Consider the following 17,064-nt stretch of genomic DNA (forward strand, 5'->3'; position numbering starts at 1 on the left):
ACCATAACTCCACCACCAGAGTCCGATCTGCCTCCAGCATGCATGAAGCGTGACAAAAACCTGATCGAGGATCATGCGAAATGAGTACTTGGCTACCTTTATTACACTTTGACACAATTGGCCACACAAATATGATCGAAAACAAACCATGGATTGTTGTGGCTAAGTGTTAACCTCTCCCCTCCCCTCCCCCAACTGGGAAGACAATTTTCTAAAGAATGTTATTTTTTATCCCATGATTTGCGAATCGAGTTTGCACCGTACATTCATCGTCGCTTACATTTACGTCCGTAAAATTATTCCAAACCATCCAATCCAACTGCGCACAGAGATGCATTACGGCAGACGTGTGTATAGATGAAGACAAGTGTTTGGATGATGCTTTAGGGTCGATTTACTTTTGAAATACCCTTTCTCTCCTGCTCTTTAGTGCATAGCTCATTCAAATGGAAATATCTCTAGACATTGCTTTTTTTTTTTAACTAGGCAGCAACTGCCAACGTTTTGATGATGGTGGGAAGAGAAGATAATTACACAACACAAAAAATAAAAGTAATAAAAATACCGAACTGTGGAAAATGTACGGCATCTCGCTAAGCATCTACTACGAGAAAAATGTAATGAATGTATTTCAAATAGTAAAAATGTAGGTAATAGTTGTTGATCAATCGTGTTGATTGAAAAAAGCGCATCCCACTAAATACAAAGTCCTAAATGAAAAAAAAAAAAACAAAAAAAACAACACAAACAGGACAGGAAATTATGTGTACAGAGAGAAGAAGCATCTAAAGCGATGAAAGTTTCATAGAAAAGAAACGAGGTATATTTTAATCATGAAGCATGTTTTTTTAAGTAATAGCGTGAGCCACACTTGATGAAAGTCGGCGTTGTAGCAAATGTGGAATGAAATTAAGGAGACTGGAATGTAATAGGGGGGAGAGGGAGGGTGAGGGGGGGGGGGGTAAACATAAACAAACAATGAAAACGCCGACAAAATATAACCACACCAGATTAGAAATAATCTCCCAGATATATCGCAACGCAGCATCGTGTATGCAACAACACAAAAAAAAAATAATAACGTGACTACAACAAAAACTCACAAGAATGCAACTTCTATATCGTATATACTATACATAAATATGCTATATACTGTTAAGTTATTCATTAAATTATAGCAGTTAAAACCCGTTCCGTTCGCTTCGAAGAGTGAAACGAACGGGAAAAACAAACTAATTACGTGTGTGGGGGCAATGTGAAAACTGATAAAAAAACAAACATAAACTGCATCGCAACTGCATGAATGAACGGACTGACACGTGAACCACAGAGCGAGCACGAAACTTTTAATACGAAAGTACTATTCACGAAACTCTTTGAATGGCCATCCACTGCTTGTGTTCTGCTGGCAAATTCTCGAGAGCCGGGAATCTTTGCGGTGCTCTGTATTGTTCATTTTATCGAACAAGAAATTAAGGACCTATTTTTGGTACACTCAAATGCTGACATAAGTGAACGCAGGAATGTGCTCCCGATGATAAAAAGGTGTATACTTTTTTTTAATAAACATTGCGAGATACGTATAAAAAACCAGATTATTCGATACGCACGATTAGTGCATGATCAATACACGATTAATACAATGGACGTCTGTGTTGTTGCACGTACGCAGGATCGGGATGGTTTCGATTGTGTGCCCAAGGTAAAACTGTAAAACAAAATAAAAGTAAACTAAATCTTCATCCAAAAAACGGACACAACTTATGGGGAAGAGGGAGGGGCATGTGTTTGAAATTGGTAGGTTTTAACCTTCGATACGACGAAACCAACTAAGCTAGAAAATCTTTCCGTTCGGTCGGTGGTTAATCAGAATGGTTCATTTTTTCGTCCCATCCTAGTTGGCGAAAACCATACGAGAGATCATACGTATGGTAAAAGTAGATAAATGGAATCGAAGCAAACAGGGCACGGAAAACATTTTCTCACAAAAAACACAAGAAATCGAGAAGCGAAAACTTTAAGAGAAAAAAATTAATAAAAAACTTTAATGAAAAAAAATATTTAGCAAAACAGTTGGCAAAAACGGTGGAAAACGATTGAGCTGCGATGCATAAAAGGGCGCATGCTTTCACTAAACCTTATGTCCAATGAACGGCGGCGTACTAATGGTTCCCAGTTCTAAAATCGAGCGCTGAAAATATGCAAACACTTCAAATATCACGAAGAATAGAACAACAACTCTTATAATCGAATGTTTTATAGCTCTCGACGCGTCGTCGTCGTCGCCATTGCCCACTCCGCCGTATGTCACCTTTTTCCAGTTCATAAGTGTATGAAACAAACAAAAAAGCATACGCAGAGAAACTACTCTGAACTGATTAGTTATTAGTAGTCCCGAGACAGGCAAGAGAAAAGTATAATAAATAAGAGATTAAACGAAATCAATGAAACACAAGCACACACTACACACTACACTACGGCAACAGTTCTATCCCTCGCGCACCGTCAGCCACCACCCGCATTTGTCCACGAGCTGGCTCGCGTTTAACTAACGTGCGCTGGAATAACGTCAAATTTAGTAGATATTCCAACTCGCTCACCGGGATTCGAAAATGTTTTGGATTGAAGAAACCCAATGGTACGGATTTTTTAAAGGCGAATGGGCGAGTTTTGGGCAACAGTGAACGGGAACGGAAAAGAAATCACTCCTGAATTAAACGAGTGCTTCTGGTTTCGTTAGTGGCTCCTTTTTCGAAACGGATAGGTAATGCGAAAGTGTTCGAAAGGACACTAGCGTGCGGTGCGTATTGACAACAAAGAAGAACATAAAGAATGTATTGAGGTATTGTGAAGGATTATTGAAACAAACACACATGATAAAATAATAAATCTCTGAAATAAACAGTTAGTAATAAATGATCAAATTAGCTAAAAAAAAAACAAACCCGTAAACTAAATCGTATGTAGTATCAGCAAAAATTGACGACTTCACGATGCCCAACCGTTAGTTGAGGGAGGCAGTCACGTCCGGGTTGTTTAAAAATTAAATATCCTTTCACGAATACCATTTCACTATTATGATTACTTGTGCTATCGAAGCAGAATTTGTATAATTTTTTCAAGCACGACGAAGTTATTTTCAGAGTACGAACCCCTCCGTACACTCCTATAAATCGTAAACCACAGGGGAGTCGGTCAAGTTGGTAGGCGGAAACAAAAAACCGTTTGTTCATTTGAGCTTGACGATGTATGTTTATAAATGGTTTTGACTACAATCTCTGCCGACTGGTAACGGATGGAACGATAACACAACATTAGTTCATCCATATTTTAGCTGGCGTAAGCAGCAAACCCTGATAGCGACGTGCGTATGCATACATACCATGTGTTTTGCTGGTGAGTTATATTTCTGTGCACGAAGATTATTCAACGCCCGAGTACGGGCGATCATTGACATAGGGATGGCAACTATTCTGGAAGTGATATTTGGTGCAACAAATCAATTTAGGGGGGAAGACGAACACTACGAAGTGGAAATTTGTAAGAGGACACAGATAACAGAGCATGGCACAAGTGAGCAAAATGCCGCACAGGGATACAAGCGGTTGATTAGTGGCTGCGGAATTGGTCGTTTTCGGATGGGTTTGTGTCACCATTTCGCACCTTTTTCGTAATTGCTGAAACATTATAGAGATTGCAATAAAGCACAGAAATAAAAAGGGAAAAGATTAATAGATTAAAATAGCATTCTCGTGTATGTGAGTGTGAGTGTGTGTGTATGTGCGTGTGTGTATCTCGTTTTTTTCTCTTTCTCTATCTCTCTTTATATCTATTGCCGATGAACCGATTCGAATTTCCGCTAGGGAAAGAATTGACAATGTGGGCGTGAAGTAGAATAGTGATAGAAACCGAAGCAAGCCAACAATTCAAAGGACATTGCAGGATATTCTAGCTCGTATGTTTTACATTACAAAATGCATACGCGATGGTAACAGATCAAAAGCTCTGGAAAGATGACCGTAGGGAAATCGAATAGAGATAGATAGAGAAGGAGAGAAGGAGAAAAAGAGGTAGAGAAACTGTAGCGAACGATGAAAACTTTAACATTGGAAAACGCAAATTAAAAATCTTAAACGCCTACTGAGTAACACTGAAACCCGGAAGTGGTATGAACGTACGGGAACGAAAACGTTCGTTCGTCGAACGAAGAAAGGGGAACGCTGAAAAAGGGGAAGTTTGCGAAGACACGCGCACGGAGCACTTTGAGGCACTGGGTCGAAGAGTAACGATATAAGATAAATGAACAAAAATCGTAATAAACCATATTAATAATAAAACCCAATGTCGTTTTTGGACTACTTATTCATTGTTTTTAAACGTATAAGATGGGTGGCTATCTTAACCCTATGGGTGGGGAAATAACAATGCACATGAAAAGATGATGACACCATAGTGTTTATTCCAAAGAAGGATTAAAACTAACCGCGTTGGTTGAAATAAGTTAAATAATTGATTAATAGGAAGTCAAGGCATTTTTCCTACTCGAACAGGACTTATAACAGGGCGAAAGGCTTCCTTTTTAGAACAGATCGACTTCGTCGATCGTCTTTGCAAACTGCTGCTGACCCACCATTAATTTGAGAAACCATGCACAGCAAATTGTACGCAATCTATTTCTCAACAAAATCGATATTAGTTTCTAGAAATGGAGGCTTTCATCAACACATTTTGGGGATTTTTTGAGTAATATTTTATTTTAAAAAAATCGCACCTCAGCACAATACAACACACTCAGTGGCAATACAGGGTCACACCTATCAGCGGCGCACGTGGTGTGCGGCTTTTATTTTATTGTTGTTTTATTTTTTTTGTTTGGTTTCGTTTGGCTGAAATTAGCGAAAATGTTAACAGTGGCTACCATACATTCCAGGTGTGTCTGCGGGCTCCGCCGGGCGCTAAACTAGCAATATCTCGAGTGTAATAAATATGCATGCAAATGAGAAGGGCATACGGTAAACGGTAAATAGACTGTTTTCTCTAATAAAACAAAAACATACGCCTTTTCCTCAGCCTCAAGTAATGCACGGGACGCACGCAACAGTGCGTCCACTAATGCTCCCATTAATCTCTTGTCAGCTCTATTTGCTTTAATTTTACACTAACCCGTTACCGAGAGACATATATGGATGTATATATATATTCTTTTAATATCGTTTGATTTATCCTTTTAAATGGTGTATAATTTCTCCTCTCCACTTGTTTGGGTTTGTTCTTTCAGCAACGAACACTAGTGAAGATTTTACAGGGTTAAGTGATGCTTCCGCTACTAATCATCCCTAAATGCCATCAAACTGTGCTCCGTTCTCTACCATATCCATAGCATCTCGTATAACACATACATTTCGTTTGCTTTACTTCTCTCCCGTGCCTTACGTTCGTCCCGAAGCCACTTGGCTATCAAACTACTTAACACTTTTACATCTTAACAGTACGAGTACAACTACTACTAGCATTACCTACTTGGCGGTTTATGTAACGTGGTTTTTTTTTTTCATATCGTTCATTACTTTAATCGAGCTTTTCAAACGACTTCACGTCCAGTTCTCCTTCCAACATGCCCCCGAGAAAGTGGACCCCATCCGATGGTAGATCCGATGAAAGAGCTAGACTTAAACGATTAGTAGGTTATAGATTGCAGCACAAAATGGTGGTAGTAATTGCTTCTCAATCCCATAATAATATGTATATTCTTTTACCGATTATCTGGCCACGCACAAGAGAAGCGTACGAGCTTACGATTAAGTAAGGAGTAACGCAGAAGCAGAGCAAAAGAAGAGATTAGCGTAGGAGATTCGAGCTTAGTATTGTCCTTGTTCGATATTTCATTCACGTTACGATTTGGGTTTCATATTGATTTTGAAAGCCGTAACCTAGGTTTTGCCAACGGGTCGATCCATCCGCGACGGGACAAATGTCGATAAACCTCGTTATAACACAGCAAAAGGTACTGAGTATCGTGTGCATCGTGTGGCAGAGATTCCACGTGGTTATGAACTTAACAAAATTCTTCCTTCCTCCCCGGCAACAAATATATGTACGTTAGACGAATAGTTGATCAGTCAATTTTATATTGCTTTCAGAGGGCGAAAACATCCTACAACTGTCTCTGATTGTGTGTTGCTTTTTGCCAGAAGAAACAGCCATTCGGGCTGCAATCGGACGGGACTGGTGGTTGGTTGCAAAACGTGTTTCACAGCATACTTTGTGAATTATGAAATGCTTAAAAAAGCTATGTAGAGAATAAAAACAAGTTCGAATCTAATGCGTTCGAAACAACCATCCCTTGACGAACTAAAGAAAAACTCGTTTCACAATGGTAAAGCAACCTAAGCCACCATGTTGGTGCCGTGCCGTTGGTCAGCTTTTCGGCCATTCGTAACAAATTGCACAGTTACAATCACTTTCAAAAAGTGGCAAAAAGAACTAGAAGAAGGGTAAAGCGACAAAAAGAAAGAAATTGAATTAATTTTGACAAATATACATTGCTTTTATAAAAAACGGAATGTGTTCGTTAGGTGTCCTAGTAACAGTCAAACAACTCGCGGGCACATAAAAACCGCTTTGCGCCAGGAAGTTGTATGCCAATGGGAATTCCCCGAGCAAATAGAATAAAACGCTTTGGAAGCGCATGTTTAAGTGATAGTGTATACAAGGAAAAAGATAATCGGACTTATCATTGCATAAGTAGTGGAGCTGTTATTAACGAGATTCGACTCCTGCGTTCGGTATTTGGGTAAGCTGACGATCCAACAGAACTTTGTATCGGACGTTCCGGGAATCTTCACATTCCACATATTTGTGTGCTTAAAGTTTGCCTCCAATTAGCGCATATGGAAGCAAATCTCAGCATCTAGCCACCCGATTTGCCACCATAGGCAGGTGACGGATTAACCTGAATGCGAATGCGATTCGCGTCCGGTTGGTGATGTATTTGATGCGCCGATCGGGACCCGCCAATACGAGAAGACCCACCGGGCGAACGTAGCGCCAGGTCGGTGGGTACGTGACGCTGGAAGGACGGTGATAGTGCCAGTGAGCCGGGTGGCGGCACGGAGGACGGAATCGCACCGTATTGGTACTGTGGGAGCCGCTCGATATCGCCATCCCGGTCGTCCGAGGAATTTCCTACAGTGCGACGGTTCGTTGCAGGGGACATAGCATCCGTCGTTCCAACACGAGCGCTGCTGCTTGGTATTCGCGTATTCCGGAAGGAACCCGTCGGAGAGGTGGGCGATTTTAGGCCGGACACGGGAATACGCGATTGGCCTGACGTTGGTGAAGAAACGGCGGCTAATGGTGGAGGTTGTTTCGGAATGGTGGACGACGGGCCGTTCGACGGTCGCCTACGTCCAGACGATCCAGTGGAATTGGCTACCGGTAGAGAACTCGGTTCCGTGGAGGAAAGTTTTCGTCGGGGAATGCTGCTGTTGACGGGAATGCCAGAAGTAGGTGAGATGACACCAGTGGGCAGTTGACCTCGGGGAAGGGAAGTGGGAGGGGAACGTGTTAATTTCCCCACTGGCAACACCCCCGCCGTACCCGTTGGAGACGAGGAGACCGGCAGAAGCGGAACCATGTCACCTGTCGGTGTGCCACCGTTTTGCTCGTTATGGCCGTCGGGCTGCCGTTGTCGGGGCCGTTGGCGCTGTTGACTTCCGTAGCCGCCGTCCGATCGATGCGGGTGGTACTGTGGCAACTGGGAGGGTCTCGCCGCCTGCTGTGGTGGAGGACTCGTCGAAGAATCATCCGAAGAGTGCTTGCTCAGTAGAAGCTTATCCTCGTCATCTCGATGGGAAGTGTAAAGTCTAGCTCCACCGTGATTCTTTCCTTGACGCCCTCTCTCACCCTCTTCATCCTCCTCTCCTTCATCTTCATCGTTGTTGAAAAAACGATTGTATAATTTCGTTGGGACACCTCCAGACCCCGCTGGAAGCGGATCGTAATCGAATGGAGAACTATCGTTGCCGCTGTTCTGTCGGGAGGACGTTGCTTTCAGTGCCCGATACTCCACCTCACTACCACCGGTCGTGCCATCACCCGCGCCATCACTCTGCGGTGAAACCGGACCCAGGCCTGCCTTGGGCGACAAATTTCTGTACTGAATGCTATAGTCGCTCTTGTGTCCGCGGGAGTTTATGCGCGATTGAATAGATCCGGATGGAGCTACCAGTTCCTGGTGTCCATCGTAACGTTCGGCTTCCTCTTCTAGTTTCCGCCCTCGTCGGCCAGAGTTGTAATCGTCCATATCCTCCGGGCTACCGATGGTTTCGTAGATTTCACTACGAGCCATCCGCACGCTTGTACTTATAACCGACGTGACCGTTTGTCGCACGACATAACCATCCTCTGATGGTGAGACGTTGCTTCGAAGAAGACTGCCTGTGCTACCGACCGTGCTTCCCGGTACAATAATACCGCTACCACCACCGGATAAATGATGCAACTTTGCCGCCTTGGCCAGCTCCTCGAACGAGGTCATCCGGTGAATGTTGCTTTCCGACCCGTTACGGCTGGCCCCGGGTGCCCCCGAGCGACGATCACCAGTGCCACCAATACCGAGCACCAGACTGTTGTGGCTACTATGGTGGTCCGGGACGTACTTGCGGTTTTTCACATGGCTACACTCGATGATAAACTCGCTGTCCAACATGGGGGCCGGCGACTTGCGCGACATGCTGCCCCGCCGGGACGACGAGGTAGATCGACCATTCGAGGCGTAGTGCGACGGTGGCGGAACGCTGCCAGGAGCCCCCGGGGAGCCTGCCTGCGCCTGGAAATCACCACTTGCATAGTCCGAAAAGCGTCCACTACCGTACACCAACGAACTCATCATGGTCGTTCCCATCGTTGAAGCTCCTGCACCACCGCCGTTCGGTATGATCCCGTTGCTGGTGCCGGCTGACAATTGCGTGCCTCCCGATTCCCACTGTTGCTGGTTGAGATAGATCTCACTATTTCGACGCGTGCGTGCCTCCTCATCCTCTTCGTACGCGTCGTCGTCGTTGAAGTTTGAGCCACGCGAGGACCGATTACGTTGCTGCCCACTGTTTACCGTGCCGGACGCCCATTCCTGTGTAGTTCTATCCTCCTTAAGGTGGTGCTGAGTAAGACTGTGTAGTTCCTCCGGCGGCGCTGGTGGCACGTAAATGCGAACTACATCTTGGGGCGACATGGCGCGTGGTGTCATCAGTTGCAGTGCCGATGGGCTTCGCTCTACCACACTGGTTGAACCGATGGCGGACCTTTGAGAGGGCATAGCAAGGGAGAAAATGCTAATTAGTACTGGCGGTGGCGAATTGCAGTTGAAAATTCAACCCTCCATCAATGTAACCATTTAAAGCATTGATTAAACATGGTGTATACAAAATTTAGCCCAATAGAACACCCATGTTGCTGATAAAAACCTTTTATCATGGCAGATGTTAACGAAACGAACAACATTTCAAAACGTTTCTAGCTTGTGGAAAAAACGTATAATCCGAGTACTTTTCGGTACGTTTAACATGTTATGTCTACAACAATCATACATGCGGATACCTATCATTGCGGTGGATCATAGAAAGTAACGAATTGTCTACTTGATCACTTTGGTGTTCCCAGTTGTATGTTCGGTGATTCAACAAGAATTGCTTCACAGTAGGCTTCGCTGGTTTGACGATCCAAGTTGGTGAGTGAAACTTGTATTTCTTCCGACCGGAGGAATATGGGATTGCTTTTTGATGTCTTTCACGTGTCTTGCACAAGCTTTGATTGCTAGTGAACAGTTCTAACCAGTCCATTGAGCAGTGGTGAGATTATGGATCATTCAAGACGAGACACGAGTAATACAAATTTGTACAATCACCGAATTTCCGAGATGCGGTTATATTATCTAAGATCATTGTGGCGAGTAGTTAGACCATTTTTGTTCCTCGCCAGTAGTTCTCAACCTGTTCGAACGCCGTGCAATGGACGCAACAGGAATGATGCTGAAACTTTTGCAAAATTTTCGGATTTCAAAAATATCCGGAACATCAAATACAGAAAAGCATGGCAACAGCCGTAGCAAGTAGATACTGATTTCACGGAAAATGCGGAATATTAGCGAAAGAAAAATATTTTATAAACGTTGCACAGCACGTTTTTTGGATGAATAATATTATGAATATTTTTGTTATTGTAACAACAGCAGTTTACAGATTTTGGTAATATGAACTCTTGAAAATGTTTGCCAATTTCAAGTAAATATTCTCTATCTTAATACCTCCCATACGGCATAGACATTGGCAATATTATGTCAAACCGACAAGATTTAAATGAGTAAACAATGCTTTAATTGGGTAAAACTATCATCAAAGAACCTGAAAAAGTGCAATTAACACTACGCTACAAACAATCACAATGAACAAACTAAAAAAAAAAACAAACAAACAAACAAACAAACAACGAAAAACTATTTACAGTAAACTAGCAAACTTCAAACAGTCCATAAAATTTAACGTAACAAAACAACATAGCACAACATTGGCCAATGCAAGCACGTTCAAGAGTCACGTTTTGGACTCTTTCTTGCAAATAAATCCATCGGGCAGTGTGATCTTTTGAAATAGGTCCTTTACTCGGACTTCCGGATCTTAAACTGCACCCCCATGGCACCGGGCAAGGGACTTACGTGGTGCTTCCAAGTTTGGCCGAGCTCGCCGAGGAGGCGGTGGCGGTGGAGATCCCACAACCGACGGTACCATGCGTCGCCGATGGCTCCGCTGGGCGGGTTCGCTTTGGTCTGACCCAAAGCGACGGCTTGAACGACGATGGTCACAATATTATGTCGGCGCGAAAGTGGAAGAGAGAAATAAGAAGCACGATTAGGTACTCCTGTGGGGTAACGATTTTTTTCCCTCGGGAGCGTCTACTACGGGCTACTCGCAACAATGGTCTGCCATGAGCCACCGATGGGAGAGATTCTAGTGAACTAGGGAAAACAAAGAACTATTCTATGGCAACGATGAGTCATACTTTTTACTGCCGGGTTGCGCAAATTTATCATTGGATCGAAAGAAACCAATGATCTCGCATGACAAACGCTGTCAAAAAGTAAATGAATTTAAAGTTTTCGGAGAAAAAAAAATACTTTGGTGATTAAAATAACGATGTCTGCAACAACGTTAATTCTACTCTGTGGATACGATCAGAATGTTGCCTGAAATTGATTTTCTCCTTAAAGGGAAGGGAACTTACACTGGACTAATTTCGCCGTCACCTTCTTCTTCGCTCGGGATCTTCTCCTCGTCGACGCAGTAGTCGAAGGGTTGATGCGATCGCTGACTTTGACCGCCAGACACGACACTCAGATCTGCCGTGGACGTAATGGACGTATCGGCCAGCGATTTACGTGAACTTCCAAGCATCGAGCCGCCATCCTCCGATTCGGGTATGTGCACTGGAATACATTGGTTTAGGCTCTGGTTAGTGAATCAGTGAATAAGTAGAGAGATAAAGGTGAGGTAGTTTATTGACATTTTTGATTTCACTAGTTCCCTTCCATAAAACGAATAGGTTCGAATATACATGTGCAACCAGCAAAACAAACAAATATGTTTAAAGGGGAAAAGGATAAGAAGGTGTCGCCAGTTGGTGAAGTTTGGAGAATAAGGAAGAAACGAAAACGAAACCAGAAAGTGCTTTTATGTTTGACCATATAGAATTTGATAATTTATCTGTTTCAGTCTTAGTTTGAAAATTCCGCAAGGCAAATACATATACTAGCGTACAGTGGAAGAGAAGAGATCACTGTGCTGCACAATTTATGCGTGTAAAAAAAATATAAGCACAACTGGCTGATGTTATATCGGATTTTAAAATTGAACAAATGTTTTAAACTGCTCCACTTAAATTCACACAGTGTTTTTGCGTAAGGTATCCCTTTGTGCTGCGTTGCTGTACAGTTTGTCGGGGGAGTGAAAGTGCAGTCGGGCGAAAAAAAATGCGTACATGTATACCAGTCGTAGTTTGGATCATGGCAAATGAAACATTGAAAAAAAAAACTAAAATCAGAACGAAGCTACACACCTCGGACCCACACTTCCCATCTCCGATCGCACAAACCATCAAGAGGAAGCTAGTGTGTGTCTATTGGGGGAGGAAGGGAAGGGGTATGGATGTTTGTATTCAAGGCACAACATACAGTGTGCGGTCACTTCTCAAACGCAAACCCGTGGCAGTACTGCAGGGAATGAGAAAGAAAGATGTGACCACGTGAACATTTGGCTAAAACACACGAATTATCTTTCAGAAAATGTTCGCAATGTCATCCCGAGCGCTTTCTGTATCGTAAAAGAAACCCCATAGCCTTATCCGTTGCCTTACCCGCATTTAGCTGTTGTGTGGATCCACCCGGAGCAATTCGATCGAGATTAGCAATCTCCTGTTCGGTTATTTCGCGTCTGAAATGAAAGGTACAAATCGATCTCCGTTAAGTATGCGGTGAACGAGGCGTGTTTGTGTATTGCTTTACTTTAGTTTGACGGTTTCCGTGACATCCTTCTCCGTCTCGGTGAACTCCTGCTTTCGCCGACCGATCTGAAAAGAATAAGAAAAGAAAATGGCAGGTCCTGGACAAAACATTGGTAGCAAAACCCTACCTGTGCTGCGGTTGTGGGCTCAACGAAAACACCGAACGGCTTTTTCGGAAGCTCGGCTTCGCTTGGCGGTGGTGGGAGCTCTAAGCCAGCCTTCCGCAGTTCGTCCATGCAGTGCTCGAGATTCCTAATGACTGTGTCATTATCATACCCAAAGTCCTGGCATAGTTTTGTCTACAATATAAGAAAAACAAGCAAAAAATTAATAAGTAGCATCTTCCAACGGTAAGATAGTGCCTCGGATCGAGCGGAAAACGCTTTCACTTGTGAGCATAGTTTACTACATTACCTGAATGTATTGCACAATTTGGTCCATGTCACGGAGCTTGAGCAAACGTGCCTTGTGCATTCGCAGTATGTTGTAGGCCATGGCAGTGACCACCTTTTCGCCGTCGAGCAGATAAATGTCCCATACTCGCAAGCATAAGCTGAACGGTATCTGCACACGCAATTCCCAATCGCACCCCAAAATATGTCCACACCATGGCAATGCAGAACAATTTCCCAAACAGGCGAACAAACACACACGCACAAATAAAACACACACGTGGTTACACAGTTCAGTGCGATTCGGAGCGTGTGGGATGAAGTCGGTCGAAGCGGAAAGGATGCGCATAGTGAAAGATAGAGATTGTTAAAATATAAGGATTATTATTTAGGTGTGCAGGGAGTTCCCTACGTTGTCACACAAGTTAATTGCATGGACAGGTAAAGCAAACCACACATACCCTTTCAATAAACACAACGAAGAACCACTTCAACGAGTACAGGATCGAGTCGAGGTTACACCGGTCGAAGTGTTTCTTGAGCTTTGGTATGAATTTGGTAATGATTTTGTCGTGATGCGCTAGAAAGCGGTTCAGCTTCGGAAATCCTGCGGAAAAAAGAGACACACAAAAGCAAAACACATATACAGCCGTCGGTGTCGGTGGAACAAATAGCCAGATACTGGATTCCCAATAAGATTGCATTCACCTAAGTGGGCGAGTGCGATTCTGATAGTTACCTTCTATAAACAGGCCGTGCATGGCATACTTGGGGTCGGCCAACAGGACACTCAGCGCCCAGAAGGCTTCCTCCTCGTCCATGTACATCAGTAACACACCTGCCAGCCCCGACATGCCTTGACAGTAGCCAACCTAGCCAGAAATGAAAGAATTTAATAAAGGTTTTGACATTTTCAAAAAGCGATATAATTTTACAGTTTGCACAAGAATCAGACCTCAATGTTCAACAAAATGACCACCGAGATGAGGATATTTTACGAGAGCTCACCTCGGAATTGTACATACTGTACGCCACCAGTACGTTGAACAGACTCTTCTGCTTGACGCTGTAGCGCTCCCGGTAGAAGGTGTGATCCCGGAACTGTCGGTTCACATCCTTGTCGATCTGGCGAGCCTCGGTGCTCCAGTGGCGTGCCAGCTCCAGCATTCGCTTGTATTTACCCTCGCCGCCCCGCATAACATCTTCGAGCTTCAGCAGCTTACGCCAAACCAAACCGCGCACCTTCTCCGGAATGCCCTTAAAGGCCCGCTTGCGTACCTTTGCCTGCACGATCTTATCGTTCCAGGGCCGTTTGGGAGGCTGCATGGGGTTGCCGAGCAGCTTGATCCATTTTTTCTCTCTTTCCAGCTCGATCTCCGTCGCCTTCACCTCGAGCGGATCGCGTTTTTGGGGCAGTCTTTCGTCGTGGATGAAGCCATACCTGCCACAAGGGAAAAGGGAAGAGAAGACACAATGAAAATTAAAAATCTTAGTTTTTAAAATAAAAAAAAGTAGTTTTTTAATGGATACTAAAACGCTTCAAAATATTAGTACATTGCGAGCATTAAATTTCCAATTTGGTTCTCACTTGGTCGCTGAGAACGGTGTCCATCCATGGAACGGACCTTTATTCTTGAAATATTCTTCTCAGTGTTTTTCAAACTTAGTCCAACCCGCCACGCTGAAACCTCCGGTTTCCGTCAAAATTCTTATTGAATTTCGGTTTGTGCAATGATGTCGTGATAAAAATTGTATGTCGTGATTTGGAGTTTATTTCAGCATTAAACTACCAAGAATAACAGTGCGGGAGAGCTCATGAGAGATGGAAATAATATATAAAAACAACCAACAAAACTGTATCACATAGTAAAATGTGTTTTATAATAATTATGTGTCAACACAAGTGTTTAATAACAATTTTTCATTAACTTTTGTTCAGATAGGCTGTGAGTTGCACATAGTATGTTGATTCATTTTCTTTTGTTGCTTTTCTATGGGTTTAACCTTGTATCAGTTGCTTATCTAAATTACTCCAATATTTAATGATTCATCAACATTTTTGTCGAGATTTCATGTTTGATTCATCATATGTTTTTCAATAATAAACAAGCGTTTGATGATTATTTACTGAACGTTAGATTATACAATGGAAGAGGGTTTGAAAGTGTTTGAAAACTGGGTAAAAAATGGTTATAAACTGTTGAAAAGTGATTGAAAATTGTATCGTACAATAAATAATGGTTTTCATAAAATTTCATTGGGATTTCCCACAAGCGAAGATATTTTTTTTAATTATACGTCTGTTTATGAATGAAAATAGCATTGTCGTAAAATTATGCTTAGCTCGCTTTACTCATTGAAAATTGTCTAAACTAAAGACACATAAATTGGAGGCAACAGCCAAACATAAGCTGGTATTTGAGATGGAATGGCCTTGGGTGTAAATATTTACCATAACAAAGGTTAATTACAAAGTTAAATGATTGCGAGAGAATAGAGTTGTTACCATCGCATCTCTAGCTCTCGTGTGTCAAGCCAAAAAGTGCAACCCCGTGCAGGTCAGAAAGGAGTACAACCTCGTACGTCGGTTATGCTGGGGCTTCTAAAACATCAAACACCACCGGTGGTGCTACCCACGCACCGCCTACTGACATCCCATACGTAGTAGACGGTAAAAGGAAAGAAGGACGTAGTATCGGGTGCCACCAGGGAATGTATTCCATCGCTGAAACGCCTTCGGTGGTTTCCATTTGAAGAATGGCTCCATGTTTTGCAACCACGCAAGCATATACGGCTACTATTCGTATACACTTAGGTTCACAGAGAACTTGAACCAACGGTCGGAATGGGTTGGAAGTGGCTTGTATAGCACACCGGAAATGGGTACGCTGAAACTCACCTATCCATCTTGTGGTACGCCTCAAACTGCGGATCCTCCCACGGGTCGATTTCGGCCCCCGGCTCTCGGCCTTTGTCGTAGCGTAAGAAAATTTTCTCCCGCTCTTCCTTCGCCCGTGCCACCAGCGCTTCTTCGTCCATCGTTTGAGTTTTTGTGGCGATTTGTCGTTTTGCAAGTTCTAGTTTCCGTTACCACCCGTATAGGTTTAGGGGTAAATACAACTCCACGACCACTAATAACTTCCTTCTCAGCGAGGACGAAGTAGCAACAAAAGAGTTGAATAAATATTCTCGGCCCGCACACACTACTTTTCGTCGATTTCGATTTTGGGATAATAAATTTGCATGTTTCTTTTCGTTCGATGGAACCACGGTGAAGTCGCTGTGTAGCGAATCAGACTGGCTTCCGTCTAATATTATTATTCACCGTACACGATGTTGAGATGCTTTGCGTTTTCGACCACCGCAACACTAACTTTTTACATTTAGATCACGCACTTGAAGCGGAAGTAAGGAATACTACCTTTTTTCTTCCTCTTTTGTACATCCCGGGAGAATTAGTTTTTACTGTCTCCCGTATGACCGTTTTTATTTGCAACTTTTAAAGGCTCTTTTTCGTAGCCGACACCTCTTCGGAATAATTTGGAATTAATTTCACCCGTTCAAGAATTTAATTAATACAACCGTGTGCTACTTTACGTCGCTCGACAGAGCAAACCGTCTCTAGTAGGCGTCGTTGCTTAGGAGGAAATCACAACAGGCCACGACTATCAACGAACCACTCTCGCCCATCCTAGCCTATTATGCTGCTCAGTTCGAGACGACGTTCCTCTTATCTTGTATCATGTTGATACGATGTGTTCTCTTAGTTTAGGGCTGCAAGTAAAGCAGGCACTTGTGTTGTTTGCCCATGCACCTGTCATTTTATTTAATTTTTTGCCTATGCGAACATTAGCAGTAGCCGCAGTGGTTTCAGTTTAATGTTTATTCACTATGCACATGTCTTTACTTCCTTCCCGTTTCCCAGCAAAGTGGGCTCTTTTCTCCACAGCCCAGCAGCAATCTGACCCACTTCTTCGCCCCCGGTCCGGAAGTGAGCCACACACATTAACCGCCTTCCACGGTCCGCGGATATTCCAGTGGAGAGGTGGTGGCACCACCTAGCACAGATGAGGTTGCTGATGAAGGCAGCTGCAGACAGGAAACGAAACACCACGATTTC

The 17,064-nt window shown here is 43.4% G+C and overlaps 1 protein-coding gene across 1 annotated transcript; it reads right to left on the minus strand.

Annotated features, from left to right (window-relative positions):
* Window positions 1–6,910: 6,910 nt before the first annotated feature.
* LOC131284849 (uncharacterized) lies at window positions 6,911–16,070 on the minus strand. Its single transcript, XM_058313708.1, has 11 exons — window positions 15,844–16,070; window positions 13,953–14,385; window positions 13,684–13,816; window positions 13,406–13,551; window positions 12,967–13,116; window positions 12,681–12,851; window positions 12,554–12,618; window positions 12,406–12,482; window positions 11,278–11,479; window positions 10,712–10,822; window positions 6,911–9,302 (listed from the first exon to the last, which is right to left on the minus strand). The coding sequence occupies exons 1-11, from the start codon at window positions 15,981–15,983 to the stop codon at window positions 6,911–6,913; spliced, it is 4,020 nt and encodes a 1,339-aa protein (XP_058169691.1). The 5' UTR covers window positions 15,984–16,070.
* Window positions 16,071–17,064: the final 994 nt, after the last annotated feature.

Source organism: Anopheles ziemanni, chromosome 3 (genome assembly GCF_943734765.1).
Source record: "Anopheles ziemanni chromosome 3, idAnoZiCoDA_A2_x.2, whole genome shotgun sequence".
NCBI classification, from domain to species: domain Eukaryota; kingdom Metazoa; phylum Arthropoda; class Insecta; order Diptera; family Culicidae; genus Anopheles; species Anopheles ziemanni.

Coding starts and splice junctions, on each gene's coding strand:
- LOC131284849 (XM_058313708.1), bottom strand. CDS start 15,983: ATGGACGAAGAAGCGCTGGTGGCACGGGCGAAGGAAGAGCGGGAGAAA. Junction 11,480..12,405: donor CACACAACAGCTAAATGCGG/GTAAGGCAACGG, acceptor AATGTATTCCAG/TGCACATACCCGAATCGGAG. Junction 10,823..11,277: donor GACGGCGAAATTAGTCCAGT/GTAAGTTCCCTT, acceptor GCTTTGGGTCAG/ACCAAAGCGAACCCGCCCAG.